This window comes from Salmo trutta, chromosome 14 (genome assembly GCF_901001165.1).
Source record: "Salmo trutta chromosome 14, fSalTru1.1, whole genome shotgun sequence".
In the NCBI taxonomy this organism is placed as follows: Eukaryota; Metazoa; Chordata; class Actinopteri; order Salmoniformes; family Salmonidae; genus Salmo; species Salmo trutta.
The window spans coordinates 33,374,470-33,399,180 of record NC_042970.1 but is presented as its reverse complement, the minus strand read 5'-3'; the positions used below and the strand labels follow the sequence as shown (position 1 = coordinate 33,399,180).

The 24,711-nt window shown below is 43.2% G+C and overlaps 1 protein-coding gene across 2 annotated transcripts in view; it reads left to right on the top strand.

Moving 5' to 3' along the window:
• LOC115207876 (guanine nucleotide-binding protein G(i) subunit alpha-2) overlaps positions 1 to 24,711 on the top strand; it is a 107,063-nt gene that overhangs the window by 79,394 nt on the left and 2,958 nt on the right. For both annotated transcript variants that reach the window (XM_029775407.1, XM_029775408.1), the window contains exons 2-5: positions 8,120 to 8,162; positions 10,029 to 10,170; positions 15,733 to 15,893; positions 24,089 to 24,217. In XM_029775407.1, the coding sequence (XP_029631267.1) occupies positions 8,120 to 8,162; positions 10,029 to 10,170; positions 15,733 to 15,893; positions 24,089 to 24,217 (475 nt within the window). The remainder of the gene's footprint in view (positions 1 to 8,119; positions 8,163 to 10,028; positions 10,171 to 15,732; positions 15,894 to 24,088; positions 24,218 to 24,711) is intronic.

Sequence of the window (24,711 nt, the reverse complement as noted above, 5' to 3'; positions counted from 1 at the left end):
GCCAGCCACCATATTACTGCTTTTATTCAAAGGCTGATGTGTTGAAAGAGACCATCAGGACCTGGGCTCAGATTATTTTCTCCTTGTAGAGTGAAAGTGAATAAGTAAACGTGATTATAGTCAGAATGTGATTAAGGCTGTTTGTTTCGTTAGAGAGTAGTCCCTATTGGGGCTGACCCTGGCCTTCCTCCAGCTGGAGGGGGAGGGCGAGAGAAGCTATGAGAGTCCGTGCTGATAGAAGCCTGGGGCAGCATTTTAATAGTTTTTTTGGGGGGGGGGTATTTATTAGGGATCCCCATTAGCTGCTGCCAAGGTACGGAGAGCTTTGAATTCCGTAAAGTCAGTGTGGAAGAGGTGGAAAAATGATTGTTGTCTGTAAACAATAACAAGCCACAGGGGTTTGGCGTCCAGATTCAGACCCCGGTGGCTTGTCATTGTTGATAGACAACAATCATTTTTCCACCTATTCCACACTGACTTTACGGAATTCAAAAAGACCTCTTCTAGTTGAAAAAGCAAATGGCACCAGGCTTTCATACGTTTACGTGGCTCCACTTGTAGTCTGAATGGCTTTGGTCAAGTGTGTCTGTATACGTGTTTGCACTAGTCTCATGTATGCTTGCATTTATGTGCATGTGCTTGCACACATGCTTGTGTATGACTGTACTGCAAGAGGGCATGCAAATGTGTGCTGTGAACATCATAGTGGTATTTTGCAGGTTGGCAGGTACATGGAATATTAAAGCTCTCCAGTGCATTGCTGGTTTGTACTGTGTGTGTGTGTGTGTGTGTGTGTGCGCTGACTGAGGGTGCATTTATTAATGCAGGAGAATGGCTCAGCAGCAGTGCAGTATGATAACACGTGTGTGTGTGTGTGCGCGCGCTGACTGAGGGTGCATTTATTAATGCAGGAGAATGGCTCAGCAGCAGTGCAGTATGATAACACGTGTGTGTGTGTGTGTGTGTGTGTGTGTGTGTGTGTGGGAAGTACCTCAAGCTTCACCAGTGAGTCAGTTTACATTGTGGTTAACTGGTCATTCATAGGCAATTTGGCTGTTTTTCCATCTAAACAAGTAAGGCAGCATAAACGTTGATTGTTTCTGCACAGTGTTGGAGAGTAGTGCTCTTTATGGGGATGCATTGTATTGCTTTTCAAAGTAACCTTCACATATCTCAGGGGTAAAATAATAGCTAGAAGGCACAGCTTTTTAGAGTGCAGTCTAACACACACTCGAGGTATCCGTCTAGAGGAGATAAGTGTGTGTACAGTTAATATCTTCTCTCTTGTTGCCATAAACCTCAGTGTTGTACTCTTCCTGTCGTTACATCTCGTAATGTCCTCAGCTTCACTGGACAAACTCCAAATGTCTATTGACGGCGTGAGAGAAAGAAAGAGGGGGTGATCCAGTGTATGTGGTGAGAGAGAGGCCTACAGTAGACTTCAGTCACATCACGCCATTGTGCTAACAGCTCTATGAACTCTCTGGGAGTGTATTTGCAGCTTGGCTCTATGTAGTCACTGGACATACAGTTGAAGTCAGAAGTTTACATACACGTAGGTTGGAGTCATTAACTCGTTTTACAACTACTCCAAAAATGTCTTGTTAACAAACTATAGTATTGGCAAGTCGGTTAGGAGATAGGGTAATTTTCCCAACAATTGTTTACAGACAGATTATTTCACTTATAACTCATTGTATCACAATTCCAGTGGGTCAGAAGTTTAAATACACTAAGTTGACTGTGCCTTTAAACAGCTCGGAAAATTCCAGAACATGATGTCATGGCTTTAGAAGCTTCTGATAGGCTAATTGACATCATTTGAGTCAATTGGAGGTGCACCTGTGGATTTATTTCAAGGAAAACCTTCAAACTCACTGCATCTTTGCTTGACATCATGGGAAAATCAAAAGAAATCAGCCAAGACCTCAGAAAAGAAATTGTAGACCTCCACAAGTCTGGTTCATCCTTGGGAGCAATTTCCAAACACCTGAAGTTACCACGTTCATCTGTACAAACAATAGTGCGCAAGTATAAACACCATGGGGCCACGCAGCCGTCATACTGCTCAGGAAGGAGATGCGTTCTCTCTCCTAGAGATGAATGCACTTTGGTGCGAAAAGTGCAAATCAATCCCAGAACAACAGCAAAGGACCTTGTGAAGATGCTGGAGGAAACGGGTACAAAAATATCTATATCCACAGTAAAACGAGTCCTATATCGACATCACTTGAAAGGCTGCTCAGCAAGGAAGAAGCCACTGCTCCAAAACTGCCATAAAAAAGTTGTTTGGAAGAAAAGGGGGGAGGCTTGCAAGCCGAAGAACACCATCCCAACCGTGAAGCACGGGGGTGGCAGCATCCTGTTGTGGGGGTGCTTTGCATTTGCATTTGCATTTACATTTAAGTCATTTAGCAGACGCTCTTATCCAGAGCGACTTACAAATTGGTGCATTCACCTATAATATCCAGTAGAACAACCACTTTACAATAGTGCATCTAAATCTTTTAAAGGGGGGGGGGGGGGGTTAGAAGGATTACTTTATCCTATCCCAGGTATTCCTTAAAGAGGTGGGGTTTCAGGTGTCTCCGGAACTGCAGGAGGGACTGGTGCACTTCACAAAATAGATGGCATCATGAGGGAGGAAAATTATGTGGATATATTGAAGCAACATCTCAAGACATCAGTCAGGAAGTTAAAGCTTGGTCACAAATGGGTCTTCCAAATGGACCATGATCCCAAGCATACTTCCGAAATTATGGCAAAATGTCTTAAGGACAACTAAGTCAAGGTATTGGAGTGGCCATCACAAAGCCCTAACCTCAATTCCATAGAAAATGTGTAGGCTGAACTGAAAAAGCTTGTGCGAGCAAGGAGGCCTACAAACCTGACTAAGTTCCATGAGCTCTGTCAGGAGGAATGAGCCAAAATTCACCAAACTTATTGTGGGAAGCTTGTGGAAGGCTCCCCAAAACGTTTCACCCAAGTTAAAGAATTTAAAGGCACTGCTACCAAATACTAATTGAGTGTATATAAACTTCTGACCCACTGGGAATGTGATGAAAGAAATAAAAGCTGAAATAAATCATTCTCTCTTCCATTATTCTGACATTTCACATTCTTAAAATAAAGTGGTGATCCTAACTGACCTAAGACATGGAATTTTTACTCTGATTAAATCTCAGGAATTGTGAAACTGAGTTTAAATGTATTTGGCTAAGGTGTATGTAAACTTCCATCTTCAACTGTATATACCTGTATCTGTAGCACTCTCTGTAGGGGCTCTGGTGGCCTTCTCTCTATCTCCTCTGTATACTAGGAAGAATATCCTGTAGGACAGGGATCATCAACTAGATTCAGCCGCTGGACGATTTTGTTTCTTGAGCGGATGGTCAGGATGACGGAGCAAATTGACTTCGAAGCCCAAACAAATATAATATTTGTCTGAAAGTAATTTCAAACCATGCTTACATGTTGTATATTATACATTATATCTCTCTGTTATATGTGGGAATACTTTGGAACATATTTGCAAAATGTAAATCACAAAAATGTTTTCGGGAACCCTGCTATAGGAAAATCAACATTGAAATCTGTTGATCTCAGTACCTCCCTGACGATTTCTAGAACGCAAACACATTCTAACCGTTCTGATTGGTCCAAGAAACAGAAGGTTTGTGCCAGAACATACATGGGTACAGCAGCGTTTTGAAAAGTGGGTAAAGTGGTGCTTTGGTACTCTTATTGGTTAGAGATGATCCAATCGCTGATTGACTTTTGTACAGCACACATCATCTAGACGTAACCACAAAGGACTTCACCGATGGCAGTCTGAAGTGTCCTACAGTATGTAGCCAACCTAGAGCAGAGGAAGAATTCCGTTTGAGTCGTCAGGCAAACAGAACATAGGCTCACACATCTCATTTCATTTCTTCATAATGTGTTGCTTCAACCCCATCATGCACTTGAGCAAATATGAATCCGTAAACAGTGCATGCGCACACACCCACTCACAGATGCTCAAGGGTACATACACACACATACACACACACACACACACACACACACACACACACACACGCGCGCTTTCCACTGTGTCTGAGTCACTTCCTTCTGAGTTCCCTCTCGCTCAACACTTGGAGTCTGAGATGCATCTCCTCTTCTCCTCCCTTTTCTTTATTTGAGCTCATCAATTCAGCCCACATACTGGGGCAGATGAGTGAATGCTTCATTGCAGGGTGATTTGCTCACTGTGGTATGCTGAGAGTGGCCTCTAAGAATGAGAAATGGAGTAGAGCATGGCTCCTAGATTGGCCAGTTAGTCTGAAACTCTCCATTTAAAACCGGTCTGTAATTTGCTGTTCTGTATTCACATCACTGTTGTGATGGAACGTAGAAAGTCAGTGGCTCATATTGTAGGTGGAAGAATATGGTTGCTGTTTGTGGATCATTTACGTGCGCTGTGTGACCAGTTAACTCAGTGCTACTGTTCTCTTCCTGCCAGCTTGTCCAGACAGCCAACTACATTACGGTGGAAAATAGCCTAATGCGTTTCCTGTGGCGTCTGAACTAAGTCTTGCTTAAGGCTACGTGATGTATGATGGAGGCAGGGCTGGCCACACAACCACTCCTGAACGGCCCGCCCTCTCCTCCTCTCCAGTCACAAGTCACATAGCATGAAGGCAGTAGGTTGGCAGCTGCCAGTAAAATGCATCTCCTCTTCCTTTCTACCCCTTGGGCCTCATGTATAAACCGTGTGTACATGCAAAATAAACTCAAGTCTGCGTGCGCCATTTCGACGTGAGAATGTGTTCATGTGGACTCTGGAGCGGTGGAAACACATTCTCTGGAGTGATGAATCACTATACACCATCTGGCAGTCCCACGGAAGAATCTGGGTTTGGAGGATGCCAGGAGAACGCTACCTGCCTGAATGCATAGTGCCAACTGTAAAATTTGGTGGATGAGGATTAATGGTCTGGGGCTGTTTTTCATGGTTCGGGCTAGGCCCCTTAGTTCCAGTGAAGGGAAATCTTAATGCTACAGCATACAATGACATTGTATACAGTTCTGTGATTTCAACTCTGGCAACAGTTTGGGGAAGGCCTTTTCCTGTTTCAGCATGACAATGCCCCTGTGCACAAAGCGAGATCCATACAGAAATTGTTTGTTGAGATCGGTGTGGAAAAACCTGACTAGCCTGCACAGAGCCCTGACCTCAACCCCATTGAATACCTTTGGGAGGAATTGGAACACCGACTGCGAGCCAGGCCAAATTGCCCAACATCAGTGTCCAACCTCACTAATGATTTTTGTGGCTGCTGCGGGGACTTGCTTCCATTCAATGTTCCAACATCTAGTGGGATGCCTTCCCAGAAGAGTGCAGGCTGTTTATAGCAGCAAAGAGGGGACCAACTCCATATTAATGCCCATGATTTTGGAATGAGATGTTCGAGTAAGGTGTCCAAATACTTTTGCACATGTAGTGTAGCTCACGCCAGTGCTCCAAGACAGAGAGAGATCTGTGGCAGATGAGCTCACCTCACCACCGGCCGGACTGCAAAAATAAATATGAGAGTCGATAAGAACAGGAATATCCTGTTTGTGAAAGCACTCAGACGTTTTCACTCAAGGCTAATGATGATAAAGTGCCTTGCCTCAGCGGCTGTGGAGAGGGAGGGTTACGTCATGAAAGCGTACCTCTGAAGTTTAGACACAGGAAGTGCTGTTGGCACAGGAGTTATGAAACTCTATGAAACCCTATGAATGAGGGGCTCACTCACTGAGTGGAGAGGGGGCCTGACGATACGATATCATAATACTTAGGTGCCGATGTGTTTTGCGACTCTCACGATTCTATATGTATTGTGAGTTGATACTGCGATTTTGTTTCAGGTTTGGTGTTCAAACATAATGATCACTATGTCTGCTACAGAGAGACGAGAGCATGAAAAAAGTTTAGTTTTGATCACTCATGTATTTTAAAAGTGCTGAAAACATTTTGGCGCACCTATTTTTTTTAAGAATATGAAGAACAAGCTATAGGAAAAATACCAGCGTTTTGGCACAGGTACAGACGACTAGCACTAGCTAGCAAAATAAAAATGATATTTTTCAGTATATAAACATAACATGCAACAATTTCTTAGATTTTACTGAGTTACAGTTCATATAAGGAAATCAGTTAATTGAAATAAATAAGGCCTTAATTGATAGATTTCACATGAGTGGGAATACAGATATCTGTTGGTCACAGAACTTTTAAAAAAATACGGTAGGGGCATGGATCAGAAAACCAGTCCGTATCTGGTGAGACCACCATTTGCTTCATGCAGCATGACACATCTCTTTCGCATAAAGTTGATCAGGCTGTTGACTGGAATGTTGTCCCATTCCACTTCAATGGTCTCAGCACAAGGTGCACCTGTGTAATGTTCATGCTGTTTAATTAGCTTCTTGATATTCCACACTTGTCAGGTGGATGGATTATCTTGGCAAAGGAGATATGCTCACTAACAGGGATGTAAACAAATTTGTGCACAAAATCTGAAATAAGCTTTGTGCGTATGGAACATTACTGGGATATTTTATTTCAGCTCATGAAACATGGGACCAACAATTTACTTATTGGGTTTATATTTTAGTGTGTGCGCATGTACACACACACATACAGTGAAGACATCAAAACAATGAAATAACACGTATGAAATCATGTAGTACCCAAAAAGTGTTAAACAAATCAAAATGTTTTAGTTTCTTCAAAGTAGCCACCTTTTGCCTTGATGACAGCTTTTCACACTCTTGGCATTCTCTCAACCAGCTTCATGAGGAATGCTTTTCCAACAGTCTTGAAGGAGTTCCCACATATGCTGAGCACTTGTTGGCTGCTTGTCCGTCATTCTGCAGTCCAACTCATCCCAAACCGTCTTCCCACGGGGGACCAGTACGGAGAAAAATTTATGAAATGTATGAAAAAATGTATGCATTCACTACTGTAAGTCGCTCTGGATAAGAGCGTCTGCTAAATGACAAATGTAAAAATGTAAAATCTCAATTGGGTTGAGGCCAGGTCATCTGATGCAGCACTCCATCACTCTCCTTGGTCAAATAGCCCTTAAACAGCCTGGAGGTGTGTTGGGTCATTGTCCTGTTGAAAAACAAATGATAGTCCCACTAAGCGCAAACCAGATGGGATGGTGTAACGCTGCATAATGCTGTGGTAGCCATGCTGGTTAAGTGTGCTTTGAATTCTATATAAATCAGTGTCACCAGCCAAGCACCCTTCTTGAAATGTTCCATATTGACTGACCTTCATGTCTTTAATGATGGACTGTGGTTCTCTTTGTTTATTTGAGCTGTTCTTGCCATAATATGGACTTGGTCTTCTATCAAATAGGGCTATCTTCTGTATAGCACAACTGATTGGCTCAAACACATTAAGAAGGAAAGAAATTCCACATGGACTTTTAACAAGGCACACATTGTCACATGCATTCCAGGTGATAAAGCTGGTGGAGAGAATACCAAGAGTGCGCAAAGCTGTCATCAAGGCAAAGGGTGGCAACTTTTTGGTTACTTTTTTGATTACCACATGATTCCATATGTCATTTCATAGTTTTGATATCTTCCATTATTCTTCAATGTAGAAAATAGTCTAAATAAAAATAATTACCTTGAATGAGTAGGTTTGTCCAAACTTTTGTCTTTTTATTTTATTTTTTACAAATTGAAACTTTGAGTCATGCCATCCATTTGACTCAGTTTCGAGTTAAAATGAGTTATAATGCCATCCAAAAATAATATTGCGACATGTAACTATTGATTTTCTTCCCCATCACTACTTGGAGCAAAGCGACACTACCGTTTATACTCTGTATACACTACTGTAGATTGACATGCCTGTTAAGCTGCAACTTGAAAGGGAGAGCTTGGCAGGCAGATTCACTCGGCGAAAGGAAGAGGGAGAGATCAATTGCAATGTTGAGACCTGATGAGGAGGAAGGATGGTGGGGTACTCAGGAGTCCAGATGTGACGTGGCTTCACTTGGCTGCCTGTTTACATTTCTCCACTAATGGGAGCATATTTTTAACCCCTGCCTTTTTTTTGTTCTGTGTGCAGGTGCTGGAGAGTCAGGGAAGAGCACTATTGTGAAACAGATGAAGTAAGTAGAGCTGCCTGCCTGGCTTCCTGACTCCTCATTGTTTTAGTTGTTTTGCTGCTGTTCCCGTCAAGCATGAGCAATTATCCCAATATCGTAACCAGACTCTGTCATTATCAACAAGCAGACCGGGACAGTACATTCTTAAACTAGGTTCCTGGAATTCTCTATGTATCTTTCTCCCAGAGTCCATGCCCTCATGCTATAATCTATACAGAACATACTACTTCCTATACCTACAGTCTGAAGCATGTTTCTTTCTCAGCTGTTACATTCGTATGGGTTAGAGGTCTCCCCATAATGAACAACTGTGTACGTACACACACACACGCAGGCACGCAGCTGCATCTTCCCCCGCACATCAGCAGATAAATACCTATGGACTGAGTTTTTCTCACAATTATTAAGGCATTAACTCCCTGCTAACTGATATTCCAAGCAGACAGTAGAGTATGCAGTTGGCTTAAGTCTACGCTTTACAGGATGCTCCCTATTAGACAGGCTGGATCATTTAGAACGTATAGAGAGGATACTGGTTAATAGCCTGGTAGCAGATCTGGACCTGTATGTTCTGTAGCACATCACTACTTTGATGTTTGTTATCATGCCAAACTGGCTGGGTGTATTATAAAACCCCCTTCACCTGTCCTTGACCCATGCAGGTTTCTACTGGAGCAGCTCTGGGGTCACTGTATAGTGCCACAATCTCACAAGTGAACACACACTTTAACCCTCAATTCTTCTCACGGACATTCATGAACACATACTGCCTGGAATACCGAAGCGCGCACACCTACTCTCCCCACACATGCAAACAGATCCATGCAAGCACACACAATGATCCTTTATATACATAGTCACACTCTTCACTCGACACACACACCAAGTGTTGTAACAGATGTGTAAACACTTTGTTAAAACAGTCCTGATGAAATCTCTTTCTACATTGCCCCTTAGAAAGTACCTTATTTTGACTTGAGAATGATTGTAGTTGAGTTATGTTTAAATAACTTCAGGGCTCCACTTACAAGGAAAAGTCTTCAAGATTTACTCGGAATTTAAACATTTTAGGATATAATTATAATATGATTTCAGGATATAAATCTGCCGTGGTTCTCCTTGACTATTACAATTATTAATTTGCAATATCATCCAGTTCTTGGAAAATGTCTGTCTCTGCATGACATCAAATTATGTTTTTGGGAATTAAATGTTTTGATAAATTGAACATGACTTTACACAACTAAATCTCCCTGGCCTACATCCAACCTCCCAGCCCGCATGGCTCTAAGATAAGATTGACTGTATTTGTTTCAATTGAAGTTGAGAAGAAACACTTCTGTGGGCTTATTCTGTAAGTCTTGTTTTGGCCTTCTTCCTAGTGGGCTCCCTTGCATTATGAGGTTCGATTGAGAACGCCTCACAGCCAATCCGCATCCATCTGGCATTCGCTGTGCCTCACTCTCCCAGAGGGCATTGTTGTGAATAGACATAAAATATATTTGTTTCATGCGTAGCCTAGGGGCTCCTGTCTTGGCCTGGCCACTGTTTCACTGTCAACATCTTTTTGGTTCTTCCTCCATACTGTAGTCAATATTAGTTTTAGCTGTAGTGTTCTCCAGCTGCCTGGCTCTCAGCAGAGACCTGAGCTGCCTCCGAAGCCTCAAACCAGTCATGTCTGTCTGGACTTAAGCATGCATAGTACCGTAATCTGTATAATACAACCAAGAGATGTTAACTCTGACATTTGATTTGATATCGATTTTTAGTGGCACCTGGGTTGTTATATTTAAGAGCTGCGCTTGAAAGTGTGTCTGTGCATGTGTGTTTGAGTGACCCAACTCGCTCTCTTTTTCCTGTGCCTGTCAGGATCATCCATGAGGATGGCTACTCAGAAGAAGAGTGTAAGCAGTACAGAGCTGTGGTCTACAGCAACACAATTCAGTCCATCATGGCCATCATCAAGGCCATGGCCAACCTCAAGATCGACTACGAAGACGCAGCTAGAGCGGTAACGCGCGCACGCACGCACACACACACACACAGTGTCTGAGTCCATCCACCAGAGCTACCACTGTTCTCTTCATACACCCTACTGCTGCTCCAAAGGTCAGCCAGACCTTGAACCACTCCCACTCTTCTCAGAACACCGACTTCTCCACTCTGTCCCTCTTATCAAATTACAATTTGTTGGTCGCTACACGTATTTGCGTTATCGCGTTATCGCAGGTGCAGAGAAACGCTTGTGTTTCTAGCTCCAACAGTGCAGTAATACTTTTTTAAACAAAACAATATGCACATAATCCAGAAAAATACAGTACCAGTCAAAGTTTTGAAAATACCTACTCGTTCAAGGGATCTTCTTTATTTTTACTATGTTCTACATTGTAGAATAATAGTGAAGTCATCAAAACTATGAAATGACATATGTAATCATGTAGTAACCAAATAGTAGCCACCCTTTGCCTTGATGACAGCTTTGCACACTCTTGGCATTTTCTCCACCAGCTTCACCTGGAATGCTTTTCCAGCAGTCTTGAAGGAGTTCTCACGTATGCTGAGCACTTGTTAGCTGCTTTTCCTTCGCTCTGATGTCCAACTCATCCCAAACCATCTCAATTGGGTTGAGGTCAGGTGATTTGTGGAGGCAGGGTCATCTGAAGCAGCACTCCATCACTCACCCTCTTGGTCAAATAGCCCTTACACAGCCTGGAGGTGTGTTGGGTCATTGTCCTGTTGAACAACAATATATGCAGATTTTCAGCAGCAGGGACTAGGAGACTAGTCAGGATCGATGAACAGAGCAATGTACAGAAGGATCCTTGATGAAAACCTGCTCCAGAGCGCTCAGGACCTCAGACTGGGGCTTCGGTTTTGCTTCCAACAGGATAACAACCCTAAGCACACAGCCAAGACCTGTTTTTGCTTTGTCATTATGGGGTATTGTGTGTAGATTAATGAGGAGGGGGAAAAAAACATTTGAATGATTTTTCTTTTTTAATCCATTTTGGGGCAGAAGGTTAGTGGTTAGATCATTGGGAAAGTGACCGAAAGGTTGCTAGATCGAATCCCCGAGCTGACAAGGTAAAAATCTGTCGTTCTGCCCCTGAACAAGGCCATTAACCCACTGTTCCTAGGCCATCATTGTAAATAAGAATTTGTTCTTAACTGACTTGCCTAGTTAAAAAAATATATATAATTAAAATAGGCTATATATGTAAGTGTGTGTATATATAATTGTGTCTATGGACTGTATATGAATAGAAAAGGTGTGCACAGCAGTGGTTATATGGGATGAGCCATGACTAGAACAAACATATACATATAAAGTGGGTAAAACAGTTTTTAAACATTATTAAAGGGACCAGTGTTCAATGACCTATGTGTATATAGGGCAAAGCAGTCTCTAAGGTGCAGGGTAACCGGCTAGTAACAGTGACTAAAGTTCAGGGACAGGGTGCTGGGCGGAGGCCTGCTAGTGTTGACGGTTTATCAGTCTGATGGCCTGGAGATAGATAGATGTTTAACAGTCTGATGGCCTGGAGATAGATAGATGTTTAACAGTCTGATGGCCTGGAGATAGATAGATGTTTAACAGTCTGATGGCCTGGAGATAGATAGATGTTTAACAGTCTGATGGCCTGGAGATAGATAGATGTTTATCAGTCTGATGGCCTGGAGATAGATAGATGTTTATCAGTCTGATGGCCTGGAGATAGATAGATGTTTATCAGTCTGATGGCCTGGAGATAGATAGATGTTTATCAGTCTGATGGCCTGGAGATAGATAGATGTTTAACAGTCTGATGGCCTGGAGATAGATAGATGTTTAACAGTCTGATGGCCTGGAGATAGATAGATGTTTAACAGTCTGATGGCCTGGAGATAGATAGATGTTTAACAGTCTGATGGCCTGGAGATAGATAGATGTTTAACAGTCTGATGGCCTGGAGATAGATAGATGTTTAACAGTCTGATGGCCTGGAGATAGATAGATGTTTAACAGTCTGATGGCCTGGAGATAGATAGATGTTTAACAGTCTGATGGCCTGGAGATAGATAGATGTTTAACAGTCTGATGGCCTGGAGATAGATAGATGTTTATCAGTCTGATGGCCTGGAGATAGATAGATGTTTATCAGTCTGATGGCCTGGAGATAGATAGATGTTTAACAGTCTGATGGCCTGGAGATAGATAGATGTTTAACAGTCTGATGGCCTGGAGATAGATAGATGTTTAACAGTCTGATGGCCTGGAGATAGATAGATGTTTAACAGTCTGATGGCCTGGAGATAGATAGATGTTTAACAGTCTGATGGCCTGGAGATAGATAGATGTTTAACAGTCTGATGGCCTGGAGATAGATAGATGTTTAACAGTCTGATGGCCTGGAGATAGATAGATGTTTATCAGTCTGATGGCCTGGAGATAGATAGATGTTTAACAGTCTGATGGCCTGGAGATAGATAGATGTTTATCAGTCTGATGGCCTGGAGATAGATGTTTATCAGTCTGATGGCCTGGATATAGATAGATGTTTAACAGTCTGATGGCCTGGATATAGATAGATGTGTATCAGTCTGATGGCCTGGATATAGATAGATGTTTATCAGTCTGATGGCCTGGATATAGATAGATGTTTATCAGTCTGATGGCCTGGATATAGATAGATGTTTATCAGTCTCTCCGTTCCAGCTTTGATGCACCTGTACTAGTCTCTAGTCCAGCCCTAGTCTGAAGTGAAACCATCTGGCTCAAATATCTCTCCTTCCTGGAGTGCTAAGTACCAATAGCCCCTAGACAGTTGAGAGGTTTGAGTAGTATAGCATCCCAGGACGTTGTATGAGGTTAAGTGAGTGCCATAAAGTGATGTTCCATGTTTACTCAGTCCTGCTGCCCATGTACGTGTCATTAGATTAGAGAGACCACTGCTGAGCTGCCTGTCTGGCCAGTGGGCACTACTGAGAGAGATGACACAGCAATACAAAATAACCCATGTGTTCTTAGTAAGAGACAATTTAGCCATGCCCCCTATGTTTCTCCCAATTATGATTTACACGTCCTCTCTGTGCAGATAGGAATCTTCTGAAAGATTTGCCTGTCCCTTTTTATTACCAAACTATCAGAAGTATTAATAGCAGAGCAATTCGTCCACTCTAAAATTGGCAGTATTTGATTTAATCAAGTGTTGAGATAAAGACCTTATTGGGTACTACTTGCCAGTCCTACTTGCCAGTCCTACTTGCCAGTCCTACTTGCCAGTCCTACTTGCGAGTGGAGATGAGGTATGGAGAGAGCAGGGTGTTGCTTTATTAGAGGTAGCGAGCTCTGCAAGACATATTACTGCTGCAAATCTCTGCGAGTCTGGCAGTGTGTCTTGAATTAATTGACCATCTTAAATACATTTCTCTCCTCCAACCCCATAACCACAGCTGCCTAGAGAGCCTCAAATAGCCTGTTTCACAGATTTAAGTCAAATAGACAGATTTTTCACACAGCCTGAGGGGATGCGATCAACAGAGAAGGATGTTTTACAAGTCCACACTCAACGTGAATGAGGGAGAGGTAGGTGGTACATTAAAGTAATCTTGTTTATGTCGTTTTATATAATGAGTTGCCAATGTTTGTTGAGTCCTAAATATGTCATTAGGGACAGTAAACGGTGATGCGCGCGCGAGAGAGAGCGATCAGAGCCAGTACACTGTCACATCCACTGATGGAAGACTGTCCCCTCAGGCCCTCGTTTACATAACACACACCTCTCTCGCCATATGACTGAACCTGATCAACATAATGAGTTCAGAATGATGGTGTAAATATTCTTGTACAATGAGCTTTGTGGATTACGCTGTTCTCCAAGCAGAGCCATGTATTTAGATGTATGAAGCTTGTAGAGGAAGTGCTCCCTCTCGTAGCTAAAACTCTTCCAGTGTCTGGACTGAGGGACGTTGCTTAAGATTGCTTTGTGAAGGATTAGATTTGGATTTATCATAGTAAGTGTTAGACTCTTTTGCCATACCTTTTTTTCTCCTCTCATTTAGGTGAATAGTTGCTCTGTCTTTGAAGATAGTGGTTGATAAAGCGCTTTACATTGTATGGGGTAACACATCTTATTCACTACCAATGTGCAGCACCACACTGAAATGGAGTAGGAATGGGCTGTAGGTTTATTTCCTGTCTCAGACCCATCTGTATACACACACACACACACACACACACACACTACAGCTTGCTCATCTATTCCTGCTCCCTGTGAGTGTGTAGTGCTGGAGGGGACAGGGCTCTCTCGCTAGTCCCCCACTGCAGTGTACTTTTATATCAGCTGTATTCACTGCTGCAGCGGCTAACTCTGCCATGCTAACTTCCTCGACAAAGCAGCTCTTCAGGGGAATCTGTAAGAGGGAGTGCTATTTAAAATGTAATGGTGTCTTACTCTCTCGGCCTGATAGTTTGGTTTACTACATGTTCTTTAGATTGCCTGTTAAAAGCCGTTGACTTAACGTAACAACCCATATCTGCCTTAGTTTTGATTTTACCCACTTAGTGTTCCCGAAATTACAGTAACTTTCCCCAAGTCCCCAGGTTTTACAGAAATCCCTGCTGGAGGAATCATGTAATCCAGAGGGAATAAGCAGAAAAAAAACACTTTTATTTTTTTCTCTCACTGTGCACACCTTAAGGGCCCTCGAAGGGAGGAAGTGGGATCAAATGTCATACTTTTGACACACTATTGTACATCGTCCTTCAGTCCCCATAAAACTCCTCTATCACCTACTTAAATTACAATACACTCACTCAAGGTCACACTCCATTTCCTGTGGCCCACTGTAGAGAGGCCTAGAGATCACCTGGTGTGAGGAGTTGTTTGGATTCCTCTTCTGATCACTCCCTTCACTTATTAACCAGTCCTGTGGCTGGCGGAGGGCTGGACTGGGTCAGACTGGGCAGACAGGTTAACCAGCTGTATGGAGCTCAGGCGCACGCACCTCTTCCCAGTCAAACGGCTTCAGGAGGCCGGAGTATTCCCTGGAAAGCATCGAGGCACAGAGGGAGGGTCAAGAGGGGTGTGTGGGCGGTGCGCTAAACTGATGTGGGAGCTGTGTAATCAGCCCTTTTCATGCTCTCTGTGTGTGTGTGTGTGTGAGCGAGCGTGTTTTTACGTGTGTTTGTGCGTGCGTCAGCGTAGGCCAATGCTAGGGGAAAGCCCTCCACCCCATTGTGTGTGTAAATCAGCCCTGTGGCTACTCTGTATGGCTGGTTAGAACACGTCTGTGTGTGTGTGTGCACAGAGAGCTATAAGTCAGAGAGGACACTCTCTCCAGTGAAATTTGATGATTACTGTGTTTAATGGTTCTTCAGTTTGTAGTTCAGACTGTCTGATTTGTCTCCTTCAGTCTTATTGACCTTGTAAGACCTGGGCCCGGTTCCCCAAAGCATCTTAAAGTTAACAGAAGATCAACTGTCTGCGTTACCACTGCCATGTTTATTATCGTTGATTAGATAAGATGTCAGAGAGTCTGTTCCATTGGGTCTGACTCATTTCTAACCCTGTGTCTCTCTCCCCCCCTCCAGGACGATGCCCGCCAGCTGTTTGCCCTGTCGGGGGCTGCTGAGGAGCAGGGCATCCTGCCAGATGACCTGTCCAATGCCATGCACCGGCTGTGGGCCGACGGAGGGGTGCAGGGCTGCTTCACCCGCGCCCGCGAGTACCAGCTCAACGACTCTGCTGCCTAGTGAGTAACGACCACCACCACTCGGCTCACTTGGCTACGTACCTGTGCCAGGCTCATAGTCTACTTTGTCATTGGCCTCATCTCCCTGTCACTGCTGGGTCTCTTTCTATCCTTGATTGCACACCTTTTTGATGTGTGTTTAAATAGGCTGAACTGTGGTATTACTGGATTTACCTTCTGAATCTGAGGGCAAAGAGTTTTGGAGAAGCACCACAGTAAATCTGCAGGTTCTGATACTGATGGCTTCACAGAACAGTGACCCTCTAACTCCCCCCTAACTCCCCCCTTCCATCCCTCCCTCGGTCTCCCATCGATATCACATAAGGGGATTAAAAGATCAAGGCAGCGTGCGCAACGTGTTGTCGCTTCGTTGAGAAACCAATTGCTTTTCAAATGGGGGTTAGCACAGCTCTGAACTTCCAGGAATTTTCCCATGCCTAATTTCCCTCGAATCAATTTCTGAAGAGAGGACCAGTTCCTGAGATAATAGATTGGATCAATCCACTTTGATGATGGAAGTAAAGAAAGAACCAACATGTTTAGAAACTGATGACTCATGCTTGTTTAGAGAGCAGTTTACAGAGAACGGTATGTACCTTAACTGTAATGTGATCATTTTTTTTTACCACTTGTCTAGTCCCCTGCACAGTACCCTGGCTAGGGCTGGGTTATAGAACTACATCACTGTGGATAGAATCAGAGGAGAGAATCACTGAGGACAGGGGAGAATGAACATCTACCTCTCAGTATAACGTCTATGATTTGTCCTCTTTGAATAAACCTATTTTTCTCTCCCTGCTTTGCTTTGGGGTCTGTTATTGAAGAGTAACATCAACTGCTAACACCATTGAGTAAGATATGAGGAATCTCCCAAAAATATCAAAGCCACCCAATAGACCTCCACACCCCATGACAATCCCACCCCAACAACCAGTATACAGTAACAGTTCTTTAAGTAGTATGAGGCTGCGGCTTGGTGTATTGCTTCTCCATACTATGTAATGTATTCCCTGTGAATCTGGAGACGGTTTTTTCCCCTGTTCAGAGAAATTAGGTCATTGAAGTTGTTTGCATTATTAACCATGAAGTAGTGTGAAAATACCAGGTTCTGACCGCTAGATGCCGCTGACACTCTTTTTTATTCATTTTGCTGGTCTCTTGTTTTTATTGAATAGATCACCAACATTTTCTTTGCAACTTTGGGTAGAAAGCCAATAGGTTTGGGTTATGATGAAAATAAATTGTGTTGTCATCCTCACAATTCAAGCCAGTCCTCCATGAAAGCAAATCAGTTTGTCGTTCTTTTACACTTAATCTGTGTCCAGGAAATGGATCCTTTGTCTGTGATTTATTCCCTTAAAAAAATATTTTGCGACCCGATTACGGTCTTGTCTCATCGCTGCAACTCCCCAACGGGCTCGGGAAAGGCGTAGGTCGGGTCATGCGTCTTCCCGAAACATGACCCGCCTAACCGCTCTTCTTAACAACCGCCAGCTGCACCAATGTGTTGGAGGAAACACTGTTCAACTGATGATCGAAGTCAGCTTGTGGCAGGCGCCCGGCCCGCCACAAGGAATGCTAATCAGGAATGCTAATCATATCTCTTACTAACTATAGGAATGATTTCAGAACCATCTGAGATGGTGGGTGTCAATCCTCTTTCTTGTGCTGTTTGAGGTGGAACGACCCTGCGTCAAGGTCATGCTCCGTCTGTGTAATGTAGTGCTACGGTGATAGTCTGATGAAAAAACGCACAGTAATGCTGCAAGGCTCTCTCCTCAGTGCTGCTGCCGTGTGGTGTAGGTGAGAGGCCCTTATCACCAGGGCACACAGGGCCCTTCGTTCTGTCTATATGGAAATGTAGAGAACACAATACATCCACTATTCTTGTTACACTCACCGTCCATGTGCCTGGAATACCACTTGTTCATGTATTCCCACCTGCTGCAGAGAGTGCTGTATTTGTTCTCAAGGCAGTCCATTAGACACAAGGCCTGTTGGTGAGATTGCGTAGCGCCAAGGAAATGGGCTCTAAAAGGCATGACAGGATGGTGTTTCACAAAATGATTGCCTGGCAGCCAACTAAATATTGAACGAGGAGCAGGAGCGATATTGATCTCACCCACTTTTGTATTACGAAGTCGAATACATTTTTTTTAAAATTCTCTCTAGCCCTGCTCTTATTAAAGCTCTGGCTTTCTGGTAAGCGTTTTGTTGCGATGGCCCCAGAGATTTTGGGGAGGTGGTGGCAGTGACGAGGATTTATGTTATTTCATCAGGGCTCTCCAGAGCACTGTGACTGCTGTACTTAGAGATCCTTATTGTGTGCTCCAACAATATCAGCCTCCAGACTGGCATCTATCTCAGGGCCTCTCCCAGTGCTCTATCAGCTCTCAGCTACACCTCTCAGCAGGCTAGAATCAGCTCTACATCTCCACTACTGTAACTCACCTGCTCTCCAAAGGTCAAATCCCAGAGCAAATGAATCTAAGTATATAGCTGATAACCACACATGTTTAACCAGTGAGTGGAGGTGGAGGGTTTGTAAGCCCACAGGATTCAATTAAGCTCTGGATACTAGTCATCAAAATCTCAAATCAAGTAATGTTTCAATATGTGAATCGCAGACAACTGAGGAGGCCTTTCTCTGTGGGACATGCGGTTTGGAGAACTCTAATCAGAGACAGTGGTTTGTGATGAAGGAAGGAGTGTGTGTGTGGAGAACACTTTAATATATGCACAGACTTGGCGTAGGCAGGATTACAGGCAGCGAATGCGAACAGTTGTGTAAAGTACTTAAGTAGTACATTAAAGCATTTTTACTTAAGTCGTTTTTTGGGGTATATGTACTTTACTATTTATATTTTGACAACCTTGTACTTTTATGGCCCGTGTACATTACTGAAACACCGCTTACCTTTCATTTTCAATGGAAGGAAAACGGTGAGAAGCAGAGTGGGCGGTGGGCCGTTGGGCGGCACGAACGTGGCGTGGGAGGTGGTGAGAAAGTTAAACATTTCCCAACTTCATGCAAATCACCTGCGGCGACCGCTGGGCGATGACCAATCATATCGAGTGGTTCCTATTAAGAGTTTGACGCTATGTGACCCAACGCTGGAGACCTTCAGAAAAGATGGCTGACAAAAATACTAGGATGGAAGTAAATGTAAGTAATTATAACGTCAGAACGAATCATGCGAAAAATGTACAGTTGAGAGGAATGTTAGTTAATGTAGAGACAGACGATTATGCATATTTTTTGTCATGAAGTTAATTTACAAAAATCACTATTTAATAAGCTAGCTAACATTAGTCAGCTAGCTAGCTTTATGGGTGTTGTGACATGAGGATGAAATTGTAATTTGTGTTTGTTTTAGGTACTTCTGAGAACTAGCAAACCAGGCTGTCATCTTGAGTAACGGTGGATGTAAAGAATCTAGCTACCTAAAGCATTTACTGCAAATTGAATGTACAATTTTGTAAGCTAGACTTGCTAATATTTGCCATGCAATGCAGCTGAAGTAGGGTAGTGAGCTAACTATTTTCTTGCTTATTGCATAGTGAAGGATAAAAATAACTGTATGCCTATGGATGTGTAGCTAGCTATGTAGCCGATCTGTGTATGGACCCTAAAACATTTTGGTATCAATATTAGTTCAGAACCTCCAGCTATCATAGCCGGTTGTATTGACTTCAAAACAGTCTGAATGGCATCAATGAAGCCTATGGATTGAGTAGAATATAATATAACTTTATTGTAGCAAGGATGCAAGTCATTTATACAGTACTTTAAAGTATTCACACCCCTTAACTTTTTCCACGACGTTACAGCCTTATCCTAAAATTGATTTAAAGTTTTTTTTCCCCTCATCAATCTATACACTATACCCCATAATGACAAAGCAAAAACAGGTTTTTAGAAAACAGAAATATCAAATTTATATAATTATTCAGACACTTTGAAGCACCTTTGGCAGCGATTACAGCCTTGAGTCTTCTTGGGTATGATGCTACAAGCTTGGCACATCTATATTTGGGGAGTTTCTCCCATTCTTCTCTGCAGATCCTCTCAAGCGCTGTCAGGTTGGATGGGGAGAGTTGCCACACAGCTATTTTCAGGTTTCTCCACAGATGTTAGATCAGGTTCAAGTCCGGGCTCTGGCTGGGCCACTCAAGGTTGTTCAGAGACTTGTCCCGAAGCCACTCCTGCGTTGTCTTGGCTGTGTGCTTAGGGTCGTTGTCCTGTTGGAAGGTGAACCTTCGCCCCAGTCAGGTCCTGAGCGCTCTGGAACAGGTTTTCATCAAGGATCTTTCTACTTTGCTCCGTTCACCTTTTCCTCGATCCTGACTAGGTTCCCAGTCCCTGCCAGTGAAAAAATATCCCCACATGCTCCACCGTAGGGATGGTGCCAGGTTTCCTCCAGACGTGACTCTTGGCATTCAGGCCAAATAGTTCAAACCTGGTTTTGTCAGACCAGAGAATCTTATTTCTCATGGGGCGGCAGGTAGCCTAGTGGTTAGAGCGTTGGACTGGTAACCGAAAGGTTGCAAGATCGAATCCCCGAGCTGACAAGGTAAAAATCTGTCATTCTGCCCTTGAACAAGGCAGTTAACCCACTGTTCCTAGGCTGTCATTGAAAATAAGAATTTGTTCTTCACTGACCTGCCTAGTTACATAAAGGTAAAATAAATAAATGGTCAGTCCTTTAGGCGCCTTTTGATCAAGCGGTCTGAATACTTTCCGAATGCACTGTATACAGAAACATAATTTGAAAAAAACAGTACACTACACTTCCTATACATTATGTAAATACTCAAACAGGTTCATCTCAATATCTAATTTCCTTCATCAGCACTGATCTGAGGACACAGGATAGGTGTTGTATTTCATCAAATGAGACTTAATTTCAATCGGTAGAGAATGTGATCCAAATCAAGTGGAGAATGTGAAATGCGTTATTGAATGTTCATTATCCAAGTGTTATAAATACATAGTACCTGCATTATAAATACAAGTTCAATTTGGGGAGAGGTGTGTGTGTGTGTGTGTGTGTGTGTGTGTGTGTGTGTGTGTGTGTGTGTGTGTGTGTGTGTAAAAGACAAAGGGAAAGAGGTAAGAACAGAGTAGCAGGGAAGTCTGCATTTGATTTAATGAATTACAGTGCTACTCTCAGGTCATCACAATGACATCGTGTCTCTAGCGGTGTCTCCTAACCAGCTTTGGGGCCCCAGTTGGCCCGAAGGTTATGAGCGGGTGAGGTGGCGATGACGGGACTGGAGGTTGGCATCCTCTTTCACATCAAAACATACCTGCAGACGAGAGAGAGAGGGAATGAGAGCATGATTAAGCGTTGGTTTGTTTTTTATTATAACGTTGTCGTCATAACCATCAGGTGGTGTAATGCAAAACTGACCTTGGATCATTAACTCTGGGACTACTACATCTCTATCTGTACTTCAATGTAAAGCATATCTTTAATAATACTTCCTGTTGACCCGACCAAGTCTCACCTCTGATCATGCTGTGCCCTCTATGTAGACAGTTCAGATGCGGGAGGGGTTTACGACACAGCTGATATAACCGAGAGGATTTTGGGAGAAGGGGGGAGAAGGCTGTGAAGTGAAGGAGAGAGACTGATATTGAGAAAAGGTCATTAAAAAGATGGTGTTCAACAGGAATCTATGTGTGTCCTGGTGTCCACACTAAGTGGCTGCAGAGTTATTTATACTTAAAAACATGCACAGACACACAAGGACAAGCAATATAGGATAGTTATATAAATAATGAAGTGTCTTACTATTCTCTATGGTTGGTCCTCTTGCCTATTCTTTGAAGGTGGAAGGAAGCAGTTACACACCTGCTTACTGCACAACACAATCATCAGTCCAATTTGATAAACAAGTGTGTATGTGTGGGTTATAGGGTGTCTAATTGTTCCCCAAAAAATATATATGGGTGACACTTTGTTTTTGTACAGACATCATCACCTTTACCTAAACAAAGCCCTTACCCGAGAAGTAAAAATCCAAGGGAGAGAAACTGGGAATTGAATAACTGCAGTTGACATAGCTAAGTAAATGGAGGAATACTCTTATAGCAATGTGGATGGCTCTTAAAAGAGCCTTTGGTTGTGCATAGTGTAGTCTATGGTGTTGCCAGGGAACAGCACCCTCTTCAAAGAAGTAGGAGGTGAAGATCTCCCGCACACGGATTGCCTCCCTTGCTGCGTTGTTGGCCCCCATCCTTGAAACAATCTGCAGAGAGCAGACCTCTCCTCTGGCACACGGCGGCGAGCTGCAGATCCCCTCCTGGTCCTCGTGTCCATCCTCATGAAGTTGTGCAGGACACAAGTAGCCTTCACACGCCTGAATTCCCCCATGAGGCAGTCCCAGATGGCCCTGGTCACCCAACCGTGCATTGCTCTGCACTGTAGCTGTAAGCAATCGTTTTATAGGAATCCCCAGTTGTAAGGTATCTGTTGGAATATGGAAGATGTAATTGTTAGACTTTTACTTCATCGGGTCATTGTGGATTACTAAAGGATATCTCTTATAACAAATCATGGTAACATTTAGATACATGTGCACACACGTGCATGTACAACAGCAGGATCATAACAAGGATAGCATCACATGAATACATAAATACCACTTGAAGCTTGATGAAGATTTGGTCATTTGAATCAGCTGTGTACAATAGTGCTAAGGATAAAACAAAAATGTGCACCCCTTTGAGTCCCCAGGACCAGGTCTGAGAACCACTGCTCTTCATTGGGACCTCTTAATTTGCAGACAGGCTTTAGCAGCTCTCTATATCTGAGGACAGAAAACATCACAAGAAAGACTTCACTGCTTAAATTAGACAGCACTGAATATTATGTTACTATTATCTCTGTCCTCACTTCTAGGGACTGGAACTATACTATCCAGAATAGCCTACTTTCCCTTCTTTGACAGTTGGCGCTGCTATCCTTTCACCCTCCAGTGGTAGCTAGTTACCTACAAATGCATTTCGATTTTTTTTTTTTACAATGATAAATACATCACGATAGCTATGGAGAGAGGTCTGGCTGTAATAAAGAGTTTCTCTGCTTTTTTGACACCACACTCCAAAAAGCAAGTTCTGCTGGCTCTAGTTTTGTCTAATCTTGATTATTGTCCAGTTGTGTGGTCCAGTGCTGCAAGGAAATACCTAGTTAAGCTGCAGCTGGCCCAGAACAGAACGGCAATTTTTGCTCTTAATTGTAATCAGAGGGCTGATATAAATACTATGCATGCCAGTCTCTCTTGGCTAAGAGTTGAGGAGAGACTGACTGCATCACTTCTTCTTTCTTAAAATGTGTTAAATCCCAAATTGTTTGCATTCAGTAGTCAACTTACACACAGCTCTGACATAGACTTATCCCACCAGACATGCCACCAGGGGTCTATTCAGTCACCAAATCCAGAACAAATTAAAGCAAGAATACAGTATTATATAGAGCCCTTATTGAATGGAACTTCCTTCCATGTCATATTGCTCAAATAAAAAGCAAGTCTGGTTTCAAAAAACAGAACGCAACGCTCGTGGCGCAACGCCTCTCCCTTATTTGACCTAGATAGTTTTTGTCTGTAGGCCTTTTTAAAAAATGTACGTAGTTCTGTTCTTGTTTGTCCGTAGCTGTTCTTGTCTTGATGTTCTGTATTATGTTTCATGTGTTGTGTGGACCCCAGGAAAGTAGCTGCTACTTTTGCAACAGCTAATGGGGATCGTAATAAAATACCAAAATGGTCTGAGACCAGGCTGGACAGTGGTCTGACACAATAGTTTTCCCTCTCAACAGCCGGATCAGATGGTTTCCCAATGATCTAATACCACTGTCATCTGTATGTGTGTAAATGGGTTAAGAGTCAGTCTGTCGGAGTCTCCTGGCAGATTTTAGTTCTGATGCGGATTGTATCTAACATTGAGAGGGCACTTCAGACTTATGATGATGGGTCTTTATCTACTTTGTGTGTACTTGTTAAGTGATGAGTTTTATATTGATGGGGGTTAAATAAACAGATTGCACCAGTGCCATTTAATAATGTGGTCAAACCAGTGGTGTAGTTAGATGCCTGAAATCCTGTGACCCTAGACTTGGGGAAAGTCCACCTAGTTTTTAATCTGACAGCCGTGTCTGTATTCTGACCCGTGTGTGTGTTGTCCCTGTCAGCTACCTGAATGACCTGGAGAGGATAGCCAAAGCAGACTACATCCCCACACAGCAGGACGTGCTGCGGACCAGAGTGAAGACCACTGGCATTGTGGAGACACACTTCACCTTCAAAGACCTACACTTTAAGTGAGTGGACCACTGATTTCCCTGGTGTGTGTGCGCTTGTGTGTGAGTGCACCAGTTCCCTATTGTGAATCAAAGGTTCCTCCTTCATATTCTGATATGTATTGTTCTAGCAGAAAGCAGTGATTTTAGTTTCCGTTTGTTGATAGTGAATGTGAGATGGGTAACCTGATCCTGCCTCATAAGTTAGCTTCTGGTTAATTTTGAAACCACTGCCCGCACCGCTACCCAAACGCAAAGGAACCTCTGTTTCTTTCCTCTGTCTTTGTTCTTCACTCCAAGGCACCATCTTGTCTGGTTGTTACTTTGAAAAGGCCATTTCCAGCTGACCGATCTGGTCTGGTTCTCTGTGTGTGTCAGTTTGTGTGTATGGTGGGGACGTTGTGTGAAAAACCGATGGACTGGCTGTTTGCAGGCTGGTTTATGTGTTCAGTGGCTTCCGAAATCCATGTTCATTCGAATGTGGGAATAGTCTACATACATAGACATCTATTTGT